The sequence below is a fragment of the Aythya ferina genome, assembly GCF_964211825.1.
Source record: "Aythya ferina genome assembly, chromosome: 11".
Classification (NCBI taxonomy): Eukaryota; Metazoa; Chordata; class Aves; order Anseriformes; family Anatidae; genus Aythya; species Aythya ferina.
In genome coordinates, this window is record NC_140307.1 from 2807860 (window position 1) to 2824321 (window position 16462).

At 53.1% G+C, this 16462-nt stretch overlaps 1 protein-coding gene across 3 annotated transcripts in view; it reads left to right on the top strand.

Annotated features, from left to right (window-relative positions):
* IGDCC4 (immunoglobulin superfamily DCC subclass member 4) overlaps positions 1-16462 on the top strand; it is an 83954-nt gene that overhangs the window by 19646 nt on the left and 47846 nt on the right. For 2 of the 3 annotated variants that reach the window (XM_084532766.1, XM_084532767.1), the window contains exon 2: positions 10202-10531. In XM_084532766.1, coding sequence (XP_084388892.1) covers positions 10202-10531 — 330 coding nt within the window. Of the gene's footprint in view, positions 1-10201; positions 10532-16462 lie in introns of those variants that run through there. The other variant, XM_084532768.1, reaches the window with a different exon arrangement.

The following is a 16462-nucleotide window of genomic DNA, read 5'->3' on the forward strand; positions in this document are numbered from 1 at the left end:
CGCCTGAATATTCTAGGGGAGTGTTTCTGACCATCTGCTGCTCTGTCATTGGCGTTTGTTGTAAATGGGACCGCGAGAAGGACTTCGCAGGTCTTGTTCGAGCCATTAAGCGTAAAATATCATTTTAATTTTCTGATCTCAGTGTAAATAGTGGAAACACTCGGGAGAGTTGGTGCCGTTCTGGTCTGCGGTATCCTGCGCTCGTAAATATCTCCTGAGCTGTGCTTCCACGTGCTTTTCGGGGCTCTCACGGCTGTTTTGATCGCACCGCATCCTTCGGCAGCACGGTGCAAGTCCCTTTTAATGACAGGCGAGGCAACGGGAAGCGGAGCCTGAGAAGGGGAAAGTGCACGTGATGGAGGAGCATTTCCCCGCTGCCTGCAGTCCTGCCCCTTGTTTCTGTCTGGCTGCAAACGGAGCTGTGCGTCCTGGTGCAGGGTTGGTGAGTGTGGACAGAGACAACCAAGAAATTACACCGGCTGTTGTCATCATCATCCTCCTTCACAGGCCTCATACACCCAAGCAAGGGCAGATTCAAAGGGCCTGTGTTCTCCTTTCCCTGTAGCACACCCTTCCTTGTGTCCTTGTTTTTGAGCTTTCTTGCACTCCATGGTGATGCTCACCATGCCCACCCTGCTGGGAAGCAAATTGGGCACTGAACTGCACCGTGTGGTCCCCTGGAGACTGTGCTGGTGTTTGCCGGGTTTGTGCTCATGCCTTGGAGTTGGGAGAGTCTTTGGGAGCAGACAGTGTCCTGCATTGGAAATTACAAAGCATGGCCCAATTTCTGGAGGTCTTCAAAAGCAGAGGTGGCCAGGATGTTCCTTCACGCTGCAGCGGGGCTGCATGGGGCATTGGTTGGACCAGATGATCTTGAAATTCTTTCATAATCATGAATTCTTTCAAAATTCTTTCAAAATAATGCAATCCTTAATGATTGTATGATTTTGCCTATATCAGCCTGAGGTGCAGAGGCTGAAGCATTGTTGGTTGAGAGGATACAGGTTTTGGTGCTAGCTTCAGCCCTGCAGTGGGGATGTTGTTCCATCCCTCTGTGCCTTGATTTGTTTTTTTCCCAAGGTTTGAAGTTGGATGTGCTGCTTATTTTTTTCCTCTGTAGGGTAATGAAGAATTGACAGATGAGATACTCGCTGTTGGAGCTGAATATTATTCCATTTATTGTGTTCTTATTTATTTATTTTCTGAGTCATAAAGTCACTAACTGAGAGGAAACCAGCCACAAAATGTACTTGGAGTTTTAATTATAGCCCATAGGTGGAGGATCTTTGTGTATTTTGTCTGATAATATTAGTTTCTAGTTAAGTGACTATTCTCAAGAGGCATAACGCTGAAGATTGTATCGTATTGCATGTTTTTAGCTATCTCAGGCGTTGAAAGATGAAAGTATATCCTAAAAATATGCTAAACTTAAATAGTTCAAGTACAAAAATAGATAACATTGTACCAGGAGATCGGTTCAGAGTCTCCTGTGATGTTTGCAGATCAAACGTGGCGATGATGCATGAAATAAAAACAGGAACTTCTGCATCTAACAGAACCCAAATGACTGGATTTCCTCTCTAACATCGGCGAGAAAATGCCAAAAGTAGTTATGTGTTTAAATGTTGCCCACGAAATCATGCAAATCCGAGCCAGTCATTTTAGCTTGATGGAGCCCTTTAAAATGGCAAATATCAGGCTTATTCAGCTCGGCAGCAAAATTACAGTTACCTCGGCAAATGGGCCTTAGACTGTTAACACCAGCAGATAGCAAAAATAGCATTTAATAACTTTCATTACAGTTAGTGTTTCTAGGGCTTTGGGGCTTTGCTCTTTCAAATAATTTACATAATTTGCAGGTACAAGCTGCTGTGCCAGACTGTCCATCTGATTCTCTCTCTGATCAGATCATATTAATGCACTTGTTTGATGGTCTGTTACCAATAATTACCTTGGATTGCATTAGGAGCATTTCCAACGTTGCAGCTGGTCTGTATTTTTCGGTAAGTGTATTTCAGGGCCCAATTACAGGACTCTGATGCGTTATTGTTCCAGTGTGTTTGTTCAAGCTTGTAATGTTAATCTGCCTCCACACTGTACATTTATGAACGCGAAGCCGAGGCCCTGTCCTGAGCTCCCCGTGCGTCCCACGCTTGCAGCAGCTTGGGCAGAGATGCTCTCAGCTGTTCCCTCTTGGCTTTTCAAGAGGAGCAGGGTGACAGCTCGGAGGAGGAGGGTTCTGCAGAGATGTTTGCACGCCGGGTGCTTGGCGTGGAGCAGGTGGGAAAGGGGCAGAAGCAGCTCAGCCCTCCCTGGTTTGGGCAAGGTGGGATTGCAAAGTGGGTTTCAGGGGTTTTAGCCTTTAACTCTGTCACTTCAGTAACTGTCCTTCAGTGCAAGGAAGGCTGCTGCTGATGTTACTGGGGCTGCTCCCCCTGCGCTGCTCCCAGCAGTGGGGACAGGACCTGACGAAGGCTTGGCTTAACAAGCCTAGATTTTAGCCTCCTCTTGCCTTCAGCTGCTGTTTCAAAAGCCTTTCTGGGGTCAGAGAGGAGGAAATAACAAGGACTTAACCTTCACAGAAGAGTCAAGCACTTCAGCATTATGATTGCCATTGACAATTCAACGCAATGAATAAATTATTGCTGCTATCGATTTGTTTCATCTTTCTGGACCATTTGTTTGCAGGAGATGCATTAGAATAACACACACCTCGACGAAACTGAGCTCTGCTGAGGGCTGGTTTTGCATTTATCCCTATCTGGTAGTCGTCATCTGTAGATAAGGGGCTTTGGCAAACCTGATGATTGAACTGAAGCATGAGAGCACTTCTTCCTTTGTAGAAGTCAGCTCTAGCCTTTGATGGGCCACTTTTGAGTCAGCAAGGTGACATCCACCATGGGTTGGTGGCTCTGGTCCTGGGCAGCTGCAGCTGGCTTCAGCATTAGGGGCATCAGAAACGTCCTTAAAAACACTGGGATGGAAACCTTTGCTGCTGCTTTATTTCCTTGATGCCTGGCGCGTGATATTTATACTCAGAGCTACTCGTTTACCCGGGGCTTTGGCAGCTTTTGCTTTTTATCGAAGTGAATCTCGTCATTAACCTATTTACCTTAATCACAGCTTTAGATGATAACATCAAGCTTTGCGGATGTGGTGTGTGAGCAGTGATGTGGCGTTGTGTTTGGTTTAGATAACGCCTTTTTTTCGTGCCATCCTTTCTGCTCTTGTTTCTAACCGGGGGTTTGAACAGAACAAAGACGAGGGCCTCGTGCCCAGCGTGGCTCTTTAGGCAGAGCTGCATTTAGAGCCCTGCTACAACAAATCGGTAAGTTGTGATTAATTTAACTTTTAAATGGCAGGGCTTTGTATACATGTGAAAATATAATAATGGACCGCTATGATGGCTTCGGATCGATGTCCCGAAGCCACAAAGCCTCGTGAAGAATTGTGAGAGGCAAAGATCCTTATAATTAAGTGAAGCAGAGCTGTAGGAAGAGGGTATCTTTGTTGGCAGCGTGCTCCCTCCGCTGGGTTTGTTGCAGTAACCAGGCTGCTTTCACCTCTCCAGCGACCCCACAGCTCACCTGCTCGGATGGATGCAGTTAGTAGGGCTTGGGTGTGTTTGCTCCCAGGTAGCACTTCACTCAGAAGACTGTCTGGACCCCAGTCCTCTAAAAACTTCAGAGCAAGGCGCTGCGACCATCCTACAAATGTCTAAAATGCAGTTCCAGAGCTGTCATCCCTCTGCAGCCATCAAAACCAGCCGAGTTGGTGGGACCAGCCAGCTGCTGGGCATCTCCACGGGACCGTGCTCACCCTACAGCGCTCACCCTGGGTTCGTACATGTTTGGGGACACGAGGGGCCCTGCAGCAGCTCCGTGCAGGGTGTGCAGGGCACGGCACCGTACCGAACCCCTTGCACAGGGGCAGCCAGCGTGGGGCGAGAGCGCTGCAGGCACCCGGCTGCTCCTTTCAAGGCTGGGCTCTGCTGGGTGACAGGGATGATCTGAGAGTCCCTGGCTGCCGGCTGGATAAATATCCCCGCAGCAGTGGGAGGTGGTGCATTATTAAATAAACCACCAGGCCCTGCTACGTGCAGGAACAGGGTAAGGCCTGTCCCCCGCTGGCAAGGGCTGCTCAGCGCTGGGATCGCTCAGCTGCGTGTGGTTACCAAGTGCTAATAAAATGAGCTTTCCAGCAGCCCCGAAGGTACTTTTAGGAGCCTCCTGTTCCAGAGAGGCTGAGCACAGGCTGTAGGTGTTGCTTTCTTATTTGCAGCTCGCTCGTGTTGCCTTACGAGCTGGAAAGCTCCAGTAACATCTGGTGGTGGTGCTGGGGAGGGAACGTGAAGATCTTGACCCCTCCGTCTCACAGGTCTCGTTACAGCTGGGTGGAAGAACGTTTCCTGGGGGGGGGAAATAAAAAAAATAAAAAAATCTTGGTATTTAGGTGCACAACTGGTCTTTCAGATGCTGGTGGAGATCATGGAAGTTGTATTTTGGTGAACTGGAGCCTCTGACCCCACAGCTCCCTTGGCCCTGCTGTTGGCGCTGCCGGTGCTGAGTGCTCAGGGTGCAGCCTTAGTCTGAGATCTCCGTCCAGATTTCTTTCTGGGTTGCTCCTTGGCAAGTGCAGTTGCCCTAAAACGGGCTGAGACCAAGCTATTGACTTTTTAATTGTCAGTGCATAAGCTTCCCGAGAAGAAAGAGGGCTTTGTGTTGCTTTCATGGGGACATGCTGAAGTATAGCTGCTCTCTGACTTAGACAATGGGAACTTAAAGATTTTCTACGGCTCTCAGAGCATCTGAAGAGCATCAGCAGAAGGTGACATTGCGGCAGAATAATAGCACAGTAGTCGGCTTGTTGATAGGAAAACCCTTTGGAAGCAATAACTCCGGTTTTCCTTTGGTGCTGTTCACTCCCACTTAAATGAGATTAATTGTGCTGTTGAGTTCCCCGAGCTCAGCATCCAAAATAAATACATAAATTAAGACAGGCGACGGCGCCGAGGCTTTAACTGTGCCTTGACTCCCTGCCACCACCCGCAGGGTGCGGAGGGGAGGGAGCAGCCCTCCTCCTCCTCCTCCTTCCCCCCCTTAGCGCCTCGCATCCCGCAGAACACACAAGACGAGCATCCCCCTGCCCCGTCCCAGCCTTTTTCCTCGCTCCTCCTGGGAAGGTTTTCCTTGGCCGGAGCCCTGCAAGGTGCACGAGGCGCTCCCAAAGCTCCAGATGTGCTGGGGATAGGAAAGGGGCTGGCCGGGCTCCAGGCTGCGGGACCTGCAGGAAAACCGCCGGCTGCCAAGAGCTCCAAGTGATGTCAGCCCTGGAAGTGTGTCAGGTTCAAAACCCTTGGACTTTGCTCCCTGTGAAGTATTAATCTCCCAAGGCCTGCGCTGTAACGGGTCCTGTCTGGCTCGGCACAGCTTTGTTTGCTTTGGGTTGGAAGCATTAAAGGGTTTTTTTTTTTAGGGGGGGAGGCGCTGGAGGCTGTCCGCGGGCTGGGCTGGATCCTGGCCCCGAGCTGATCCTGGGGCCCTGCTCAGCCCTGTCTTGAAGCTAAGGTCTAAATCTTGTCAGGGCTGCCCCGTGTGTCTGACAGAAGGGTCTGGGGTGGGTGACAGTGACCCCACGGTGATTTGGGACCTCAGGTCTCACAGGGTCCCCGCTGCTCCTGTGCGTCCTGTGGCTGTGGGGCTCTCAGGGCAAGCAGGGCAGCAAATTTGGGGTCTCTGCTGCAGGGTGGTGGGTGCCCCCAAGCCATAACATCAACACCTTGTTGTTGTAGCAGTGTTTCGGTCACGGTGCTTTTACTGAGTCGGCTGATGGAACAAATCCCTCCTGATGCCAGCACTGCAAGGTGCTCTACGAAGAGGCACAGACGCACCGATGGCTCACACAGAAGGGCCTCCCCTTTTCTTTATGCCAGCGTGGTTTTGTTTTCCAAATAATGACCAAAACACACCTCCTCCTCCTCCAAACACAGCCTTGCGTTGCACAGTACCCTTTTATTTGCTTGTGCTGCCCAGCAGAGCTCAAGGACGCGTTTACTGCCGATAGCCTTAACTTCCCCACAAGCATCTCACTTGTCTGCGTCCTTCATCCTCAGTTTAGGTGCTGAAATCCCAGGGAAGGGAAATAACCGTACGTACGAGGAGACAAGTGGTTTTCTCTGCTGGTCTGAGCCACCGAGAGCGAGTTCCCACCTGATTTATGGGCTCGGAGCAGCGCGATTCTTGATGGGAAAACATTGCTCTGAGGGTCTTGCCTCTGACCGAGTAATTACACGTCAGGAATCTGTCAAACCTCGCTGTGCTGCGAGCTCGTGCTTCACCTGGTTATTTATAGCCCCGTAAGCGTGGAAAGCAGAGGATTGATTCTTTCTCCCCTTCGCTCGATGCCTCCGTCTGGTGTGAAGGGAAGGAGGTCGCAGCAGTGGGCGCTGGCGCTGCGTTGGGATGCTTTGGGAGGGGAGGCGTGGGCTGGAGGTGTCTGCTTTGGGGTTGCTGCAGAGGGCAGGGGACGCTTCTGTGCCATGAAGATCTCACATCCTGCGTTCATCCAAAAGGCCCCGTTTCTTTTTTTTTGCCACTCAACAGGAGGCTTTTCCATTTATTTGGCTGGGCCTGGACAGCGGAGGTGGATGGAGCGGTAATGGGAGCAGAGGAAGTGATGGAAGTGGATGTGGGAGAAGACCATTTTTCTCTCGGGCTGTTCTATTTATTTATTTATTATCGCATAAAGTATCCTAGGTATTAGCAACAGGGGAGAGAATAAAATACCCCTGCAGAGCTGGGGCCAGAGAGTATCAAAGCAAAGACCCTCCACTTCAGGGCACGTTAATAATGTTTCAGTTCCTCCACAACTGCGTGCGTGCATGTATGTGCTCTCTGTACCCATATGTGCACAAATATTTATTTGCACGTATATTTATAGTCTTGAAGCCACTGCTGACTGCCTCGTTACAGCTCAGCAATTTGCTGGGCTTCGTGGGGCTCAGTATGAGCTCTGCTGGTCACCTGGAAGGACTCAGACTGTCCTGGTCCTCTCTCTCCCTGCAATTTCTCTCTCTGCTTTTGTCTCCCTTCTCCCCACTCCCCATTTTGCCTTCCAAAGAGTTATTGTGAGATGTTTTCAGTTGTCTTAGGTAATTTCTGGGTATCGGTGGGCTGGCACATCTGTGATACAAAAGCCTGCTTTGAATGTCCGTGCAGTGTCACCCTCCTTAGGGGAACGCTCTGCGGGGTTTTGTGGCCCTCAGTTTAGAGATCCATGAGCCGAAAGCTTCCAGATCTGCTGGGCTTCAACACTTGAAGTTGCATCCAAGAGGAGCCAAAGGCAGCAGCAAGCTCTGCAGCTCCATGGCACGGGTCTGTAGCCGAACCACCTCAACCGGTAAGTGGGAAGGCTTCTGGCTCAGAAACCCAGCTCCATGCTGCCGACATCCCTTGGAGGAGCCGTGTCTTCTGGATGATGGAGATGGCTTTTCTGGGTGGTTTTCACTGCATTTGTTACTGCTCCGGTACGTACGGGGCTGAAGGGGAGCAGGAGGCTGTGCGTGGCTGGGTGTTGGAGCAGGGTCGTACCCAGTTCTGTCACCGGGAGATGAAGAATGGAAGTTGGAAACAGTCGGCAGCTTCTGTAAGCACTTAACATTCCTGATTTCATTTGTCTTTGATCTCGCTTGGAGTAGTTTTACTCCCTTCTGATCCTTTCCCTTGAAAGGGCTTTTATCTCATTGTCAGGCTGGCTAATTTAGTGCGGTGTTTTGAACCAGACCTCCTCCTACGTTGTCAGAGCCTGGAAGGTATTTTTTTGCTTCATCAGGGAGAGCTTCTGCCGTTCTGTGAACACCGTAGGGCCGCAGGCTTTTTGCAGTGCTGCTCCAACTGTGTGTGCAAAGGGCCTGCCCCCCAAAATTGCAGTATTTTGGGGGGGATCCTTTGCCGGTCCTTTCTCCTCCCTTGATCTAGCAGAGCGAGGCCTGAACCAGCCCATCAGGACGGCGTGGGTGAGCCCTGCAATCTGGAGCTGAGTTTTGCCCCTTTTTTCTTTAACATAAAAACTCTGGCACTGAGTTTTGCCCCTTTTTTCTTTAAGTTCCCCTTTTTTTTCTTCAACATACCAACTAGAAGCCTGGACCCGGCCAGGTTTTGCCTTAGAGGAAAAGAGCTGGGCGATATTTAGGGATATAGAACCCTCACCATGTATTTTTAAAAAACCCAAGTGTTTTTTCTGCCACGATGCTGTTTTTACTTTGCCGTGAGCAGGCTGATATTTAAAAGACTGAAGTTTGAGAGGCTGATAATTGCTTCCTACCGACCTGTGCTGGCGTAGGAAGCTGCAGCGCAGAGCTCGGCTCTATTCCTGGCTCCCCGAGCCAGCCAGCTGCCCCTTCTCGCTGCACCTTCTGCAGAGGAGGAGTAATTTCAGCAAAATGCCATTTTAATGGCGGTCTGAGGGAAACAGAAAATAGGACAGAGACTCGGGCTGTGCTGCTGAGTGACGAGGAGGAGGGCCTGGCACGGAGCACGAGCCCGTGGAGGGTCTGGAGGGGTGAGGACAGCTTCTGGGTGCCCGGTGGCACAGGGGATACCCTTGTTTTGGGAAGCTCTGCGAGGATGAAGGCGAGAGGAGGCGCCTCCAGCATCGGTGCCTGTGGTGCTGGGGCTGCCCATGGGTTTTCCTGGCAGTGGGGTTTAAAGGAGGAGGCAAGGGGCCGTGCACTTGTTGGAAACTTGCTCCATGCTTCGTTTTTCCTGTTTCATGCAGTTTTTTTGCAGCGGCTGTTCTGGATGGCAGGCTCCCAGTGGCAGCATCTTCCCAGAGCGCCCCTTCAGCTTTGTCCCCACTTCTTCTGGCCTCCCGTGGAGTCAGTGAGTGAGTTTTGTAGCTTGCTGTGATCCTCAAAGGCCTCCACAAGCACGGTGTGGCTGGGGGCTGCCTTTCGGTGGGTTGCTACCAGCAATCAGGGCAGGTCTGACGTGTACCTGTCCCTATCAGCTTGGGTGGGCACCGAGCGAGCCCCGAGCATGGGCAGGGTGAGCTCCTTCCCTCGGGGGCACCCGTAGTCCCCGACACACGCCTCGAAATTATTCCATCTCCCCGCACGTGTAATTCTGCGTGTCATTGCCCCTAATTGCCTGCTTAACACACGCGCCTTTAAAACGCGGCCCTTTTATCAGCAGTAGGTAGTAGCAGGTTTAATAGGGTGTTTGAATTCCTATAAAATTAATCTGTAGCCTTCTGCGATAGGAGACGGGCAGGGAGCCATGTGGTTCGTATCCAGTGTTGATAAACTTGTTATAGAGGCAGGAAACATTTCTGATTGGAGCGGTGACAAAATAATTTGGAGCGGAGCCATAAAAAGAGTGGATGGCGATGGTTTGAGCACGGCAGAGATTGAAATTGCTGGTGTGTGGAAGCAGCACTGCCAGCTAACATTGACTTAGTGTCTCTGGAGAACTCTAACGGCAAATGCATTTTATTAATGGCAATATTCTTGTAGGAAACGCCGAGCCTTGTTTCGGAGGTGGAGCTCTCGTGCGGGGACGTGGCTTTGGAAATGGGCCAGCCCCGAGCCCTGCTGAGCTCCTGGCTGCAGCAGGAGGGGTGCCCGAGGGCAGCGGGGAAAATTCGTCCGGGGCATTTGTTTTGGGTACGGGGCACGTTGTGAACCATTCTTTTGTCAGCTTTCCTTTGAAATGAAAATCCCACGAGGTGAACTGGGAGGTGCTGCTGCTCTGGGTTCCCAGCTCTTCCTGCCAGTTCCCCCTGAGGACGTTTTGACCCATCCTGCGTCTCCTCTGACCCAGTTTGCTGTTGGGACGGGGTTCCCAAGCTGGGCTCGAGCACCCTGGCTTGTGCTAGCCACCTCCTGGGGGCTCATCAGCCTTCGAGGAGGTTGAGGTCTGCAGCACGTGGAAGGGAGCCCTCGCTTCTCCCAGGCAGCTCTGGCAGGTGAAGGAGAGGTTGGGGCTCTTGCAGCATCTTGGGTGTCTGCTGCTGCTGCTGCCCTGCCACCTTCCTCCAGGTGCTCCTCTCCGCTTGAACCCAGCGTGGAAAAAGCAAGCAGGGAGAGAAGAGGCGCCTGCTGGGCACGAGGGGGAGCAGCAGAGGTGGTGCTGGCTGTGCTTGCAGCCCGAGAGATGTGTGATGGAGAAAGCCCCAAGGAACCAGTGTCTGTTTTTCTTTGCAGGGAGGCTGCTGGAAGGGGATTCTCTGGAGCTGAGCTGTAGTGCTGGTCCCGCAAAGGTGATACTGGAGCCCAACCAAGCCGTGGTTTTGGACTGCAACCTGGCCCCCGTTGAGCAGGTGATCAATGTCACGTGGAAGAAGAATGGCTTTCCGGTAGTGGAGCAGGAACATCTGCGTGTGCTCCCGAATGGATCGCTCTTCATCTCGTCCCAGGCTGTGGCAAAGGACAGCAAATATCCCGAGAGGGCAGGCGCTGAGGGTAATTACTCCTGCGTGTCTCACAGCTCCCTAGGGGCTGTCACCAGTCAAACGGCTGCTGTCAGATTTTCAAGTAAGTGTGTTTCGTGTTTGTCTTGCTTTTCCTCTGGTCTTTGTACAGACCGTTACCACCCAGAGAGTTGAAGATAATGTCTGTGAAGTGAAATTGTATTAATGACGCGTGGGTGGGATTTGGGATAGCACCCAAATTAGCTGTGATGTGTCTCTCTTGACCCTCTGTTAACATCCTGTGCGACTCTCCCAGGTAAGTGCCATCAGCCACGAATTAAAAACAGGACTCTCCTCGCTCTCCAAAAGCCAGCGCTCGTTTTTGCAGGGAAATCAACACTTCAGAGCCTCGAGTCAGCACTGTCTGCATGGGAAGGTGGCTCTGAGAGCTCTGGCAGCCGCAGCCAAGGCCGTGGCGGGCTTATTTCCCCCTGATGTAGATGAGGAGCACTGCCTTGAGGCTGAGCATCGTCTCTTTTATCAGAATTGATCACTGAGAGGTGGGCAAGTGGAAGTGGGTGGCTGCGTGAGGGCAGAAAGCACTGGAAACAGGCCGGGCTGTACACAAAGGGGTCCAAGTTCCCCTTTGTCCCTGCTTTTGGTCGCTAGCTTAGGTCTTAGGTGCTGGATTTGGCCATACACATCAGCCTGTCCGTCTGCAGGTTGCTCTTGGTCTCCTCTGGGCTCCTGGTGAGCAGGCAGCACAACTTGGGAAGGGGCACAGAGGGGATTTGGGGATTTGGATGGCGTGCCCAGGGCTGAGCCCAGCAGCTGGTGCTCTGGGAAGCAGGTGAGTGCAGGAGGTGCCAGAGGGTTTGCTCAGGTGTTGCTGCAGGAAGAATTTACTGAATTCAAGGGGAAGAGCTCGACAGTGAAGGGCAGTGCTCAACAACTCTGGGACAGGCGTCTCTGTGTGTCAGAGAAGCTGTGTCTCCTCTTGGAGTTAAGGCTTTGTTTTGAGGTGAATCTCCCTCTCTAATGGAAGAGATGAAAGAGAGGGCTCTTCAGGCTGGTCTGCAGTTCAGACTCAGAACAACACTCTAAGATCTGAACTGCCGAATCTTTGTGCAGCGTTCAAGAATAAAATTCCTTTCTGTGCAGAAATGGCTACCGGAACTATTTTAAGTACACGAGTGTCAATAAATGATTCCTTGACCTCCCAAACAAGAGAGGTTGGAAGATAATGCACGCACAGAAACGCTTCCCTCTATCCAGCCATCTATGTAAATGTTGCTGGATGCGGCTGCATGGGGCACCCTGAGGTGCAGGCCTGAAATGTGTTTCCAGGCTAGGAAAATTGGGGCTGAGGTGCTGCTGAACGTGTTCAGGGCTGTCGTAGGTGAATGCCCAGAGCGGATGTCCAAACATCCATGTTACATCATGATGTGTTTAACATTTGGGTGCCCCAGGCAGGGGGCGCAGGTCTGGCCAAGCACGTGTGGCCTCTGAGAGCATGGCTGTAGGAAGCAGGAGTCCTGACAGCAGCCGAAGGCTTTGCCAGGTCCGAGGATCTCTCAAAAACAGGAGGCAGACTGGAATCACCTTTCCCTTCCCCTGCATTTTTCCAGAGGAGCCAGAAACGAGGAATTTCAGGTCTCTCAGAAACGAGGAATTTCAGGTGAGCTCCCTGCAGCTTGTCTCTCCTTGTGCGTACTCACATCTTATTGCCATCTGCACGGGAAGGTGCTGCTCCTGTGGCAAACACACGCACCTGATGTACAATATTCATTCCCAGAGGGAGAGCAGCGAGGGAACTGATTAATGAAATGCATCTCGGGCTGTGTTTTTTCGGGGTTGGGCAGAAGCGCTTGCCGCATTAGCATTCAGCTGGTGCAAACGAGGATCCTGAAGGCTTTTTTTCCCTGCTGGCTGAATGCAGCAGTCTGCCCAAAGTTGTTTACGTGTGGATGGAGTTCTTCTTTGTGCTGACTGCCCTGGGCTCTGCTGAGCAGCACGAGGCAGAAGAAGCAAACCCGAGCAGCAGGAAGGCTTCGTTAGCCTCAGCCCCTGCTCCCGACCCGGGCAGGAGATCCTGAGCTGGGCTCTGCGCTGCTCAGCGCTGCAAAGACAAGTAAGAACATTTGGTATTCATAATATCGAGTCATCTCCTGTGGCTCTTCATGCTTTGAGTCGTTTCTTTGTTCGTTCAGTCCTTGCCCCGTGTAGGCAGAGTACCAGGAGGAAGCTCCGGGCTGGCCCAGCGCCTGCTGCAGTGGGTGTGCGGGCAGTCCTGGGGGGACTGGGACACATCCTGCTGGGCTCCCCTGCAAGCAGGAGCCCCGTGGAGGTGGGGATGAGCTCCTCTCCTCCTGCCTGCCCGTGCAGTGCCTGGTCCTTACCGGCTTTATTCAGCAGTGTGTGCAGGAGCTAAGTGAAACGAGTGGCCTTTGTCAGCGCTTCTTCTACTTCGCTGGACATGGTGGAGTCAGCTTTGTCCTCCTGATAGCCCCAAAAGTGAGGGCAGCTCTGGCATTTCCCCAGGTGCTGGCTCTCCAGCTGGGAAGGGAAGGCGTCAAGCTGAGGTGAGTGGGGAGGCTCGCAGAGGCAGATCGGAGCAGACAGACGGCGTCCCAGGAGAGCTGGATTGACACAGGCTGCCCAGGTGACAGCGGAGCGCCAAGAGGGATCACCAAGTTGTGGGTTGCTGGAGGTGGTTACAGGAACGGAGTGAAACAGGGGCAAAAACCCCATGGCTCGTTTGTCTGACAGCAGCTGCCAGAATGCATAAGCCTCTTGTTACACACGCAGACAGGAAAACCGTGCTCAGCCCATGCTTGAGCAGTCAAGGTGGCCTCAAAGGCAGCCCTGCTGCTGTCGGAGTTGCCAAGAAGACGTTCACACGTGTGACAGGGGTGCAGCCTGTCACCTGGGGCACGCAGGACAGCGTTGGGCCAGGGCTCAGATTGCTGGGGACGGCCACAGCCGGAGGAGGAGGCCTGGGGAGCGCAGCCCTTGTGGGACAGGTGACGGCGGTGACTGGTGGCTTTGCCACGCGTGGTGGTGACCCGGTGTCTTGGCCACATCAAAGCCTTCCAGGGAAACCTAGAAACACTGCGATGACCTCCATCCTTCCCCTTCCACGTGTCAGCTCGTGTTGTGCTGGATAAACGTGCGACACAACAGCACCCTGCGGCTCTCTGCTCCTCGTCCCCGCCTACTGAGACCCGTGTCACCGACCACAGCTCGTGGTGGTGGCAGGAGGAGGGACTGAGGGGTCTTGCTGGGCTCACACCTGCTCTGTGCGCAGCCGGGGCGGCTGAGGAGGGAGGTTTGCAGGCTTTCCCCCCCCGTGGAAACACCAGGGGCGTTGTTGTAGTGGTGGGAAGGTGTAGCTTTCTACCTGCTAATAACTACATTGGCGAAGATTTGTTAAAGCTGTTAATTTAGCTTAAACATTTTGTGCGAGGGAGGTTCTGGAAAATTACAGTAATTGTAGCTGTCAGATGAAGACGTCTGCTGTGCCTGCAGGGAACGGGCCCGCACCGCGCGGCGCTGGCAGCAGCTGACGGCGAGGTTTGGTGTTGCTGCAGCTGGCGGAGCAGCCCCAGCAGCAAGGAGTGCACGTGGACGCCGGTGCTCCTCTCCCCGAGGAGAGCTGCTCTCCGTGACGCACTGCGTCTGAGAGAACAGGATTTGGGCTTATCAGAAGGGTTCATTTTATGGGTTTGATGCTGTTTTGTGGATTAGGTGCGGAGCTGGGTGGAGACCGGTGCGCGGAGCCAGGTCTCGGTGGGGGTCTCTGCCTGCTTGCCACCACTCTGGGCAGAAAACTTCCAGCAGAGAACTGCACGAGCTCTGGAACATCATCGGTGTGACTTCTGGATGCTGTTTGCAGTAGGTGAGGAGCTGGCATATGTGTAGAGGCAGGATTGAGCTCCACAAAGCTGGGCAGCACCGGTCCTGTGCCCCTCCAGCCCTGCAGCCTGAGCTCTGGCTCTGCCTCCTCCACCCTTCGGGGCCGTGGCAAATCGCCCCTAGGGCTTCCTGCACATTTCCCTGCTGCCTCCCCATCCCATGTAGCCCTGTATGTGGTCTCAGCGGGGGCTGGAGTTGCCCCCACCTCAGAAACACCGAGCGATGATAAGGAAAGGCACGCGGGGAGCGAGCACGTGGAGGCTCGGGGGGCAAAGCGCTGTGGGAGAGAGCAGCAGGCTCGTTTCAGAAGGCCGAATTCCTCGCATAGGCAGCATTTTCTGCCCGGGGTGTAGTGTTGCTGGCTGGCAGCTTTTCCAAGCTCGGGGCCTCCTGTGCGGATCAGCCCGGGGGGGAGAGGGGGAGGGCGCTGGGCTTCCCGTGCTGCCGGCACCCCGGGCTGGGAGCCTTGGCACCGCGGCTCGGCTCCAGCTGGGTTTAAGGTGCCAGCAGCAGGGGGAGTGGTGCAGAGTGTGGTGCTGTGGCACGGTGCTGAGGGCGAGCTGTCCTGGTGCTCTTCACACCTGCAGTCTGAGATTTTTACTAAGCACAGATCCTCCCCAATACCCCTGGGGCCATGGAGCGAGCTCTCAGTCCAGCCCTGAGCCTGTGCCAGGCGCCTCCTGCTGCCTCTGTTCCACCCGGGCACCCCTTCTGTGCACAAAAGACCCCAGGAGAAGAAACTCCTGTTCCCCTGTCCCCTCCTTCACCCATCAGTGCGTGGCCTTCGCAGCCGGGCTCGTTCAGCTCCTTCCAGAGCTCCCAGAGCCTTTTTTTCCCATCCTGGCATCAGCAATCCCCACGGGCCCTACCCTGATGCTATCAGGGCACAGCAGCAGAGCTGCCCAGTCCCCAGACCCCACCACCAGATCCTCCAGGCAGGGTTTCCTCGGCCTCGCTGGGGCTGAAGGAGCCGCGCTGCTCCTGGCCGCCGCGCTCCCTAATCAGGGTCACCCTTTAGTCACGCTCCTCCACACCCTAACGAGCAATCCGTCACGGGTGCATTTCTTGGCTCTGGGCTTTTGAAGAGCCGGGCTGGAGCCCAGCACAGCAGGCGTGTGGGGCTGGCGGGAGGCGTGGAGCAGGCTCTGGTTCTCAGCAGCGAATTTCAGGCTCCGGCAGGTGATGGGGAGGAGAAGGTGGCGGCTTTGGGACAGCTTTGTGCCCCTTTGTACTTCGTGGAAAAATAGGTGGAGGTAAGTCTGGCTCGGCGGCCATCCTGCATCTCCTGGCACACTGCATACAGGAGATGAAAACAAGAGTAAGGAGCTGCCTGCTGTAAGTTACGGAGCCTTTTCACTGCTGCTGCTGGTGGCATCGCTGCTCACGCACACCATGGGCTGCATAAGCTGGAAACTTCGGGACTCCATCCTATCCGCTTGGATTGTGCCACTTAATGAAACAAGTGACCTGACATGGGGCAGAGGGAACAGATACTGATAGGTTTAATCTGTTTAGGGGTGTTCCTGCCTCCCCTCGTGACATTTCCAGGCGTGTTGACCCTTCAGAGACTGCCAAAGTTCTCTTTTTTACACTCGTAGGATGAAAAGAGCGCAATGGGCAGAGCATTAAGGACACCAGGAGGAGGTGGTTTGGGTGATGCCAACCCGAATGTGCTCTTGCATTTGATGGCTTTTCTTTTAAACTTTTGGGTCCAGCAAAATACACTAGCGTGGGCTTAAAAGCTCATGCAGTTCTTGGAAATCATGCCGTGTTAAAGTGCTCTGCAGAGTGTATTTGAAAACACTGAAGCCGTTTGCCCGAAGTGGGGCCTTACGCTGATTTATTTTTCAGACTTTTCCAGGAAAAGGCTTTTCGTTGCCATTCGTAGTGAATTGTAAAACTACACTTGGCAGACAGCTGGTGGGAGAACTCAGCCTGCAACTGTTGCAGAGAGCAGTGAGTTGCTTTAAGCATGTGATAACTGGTTAAGTTCAAGAAAAACACTAATGACACTTGAGAATACGCTGGGGTTAAAATGGGGCGCGTAAAAGCATTTGATTTTTGACGTGGTCCATTCTTCCTCAGGCTAACACTGCGATGAAGTCCATGTGTATCTGTGATGCAAAGAGAACAGAAATGA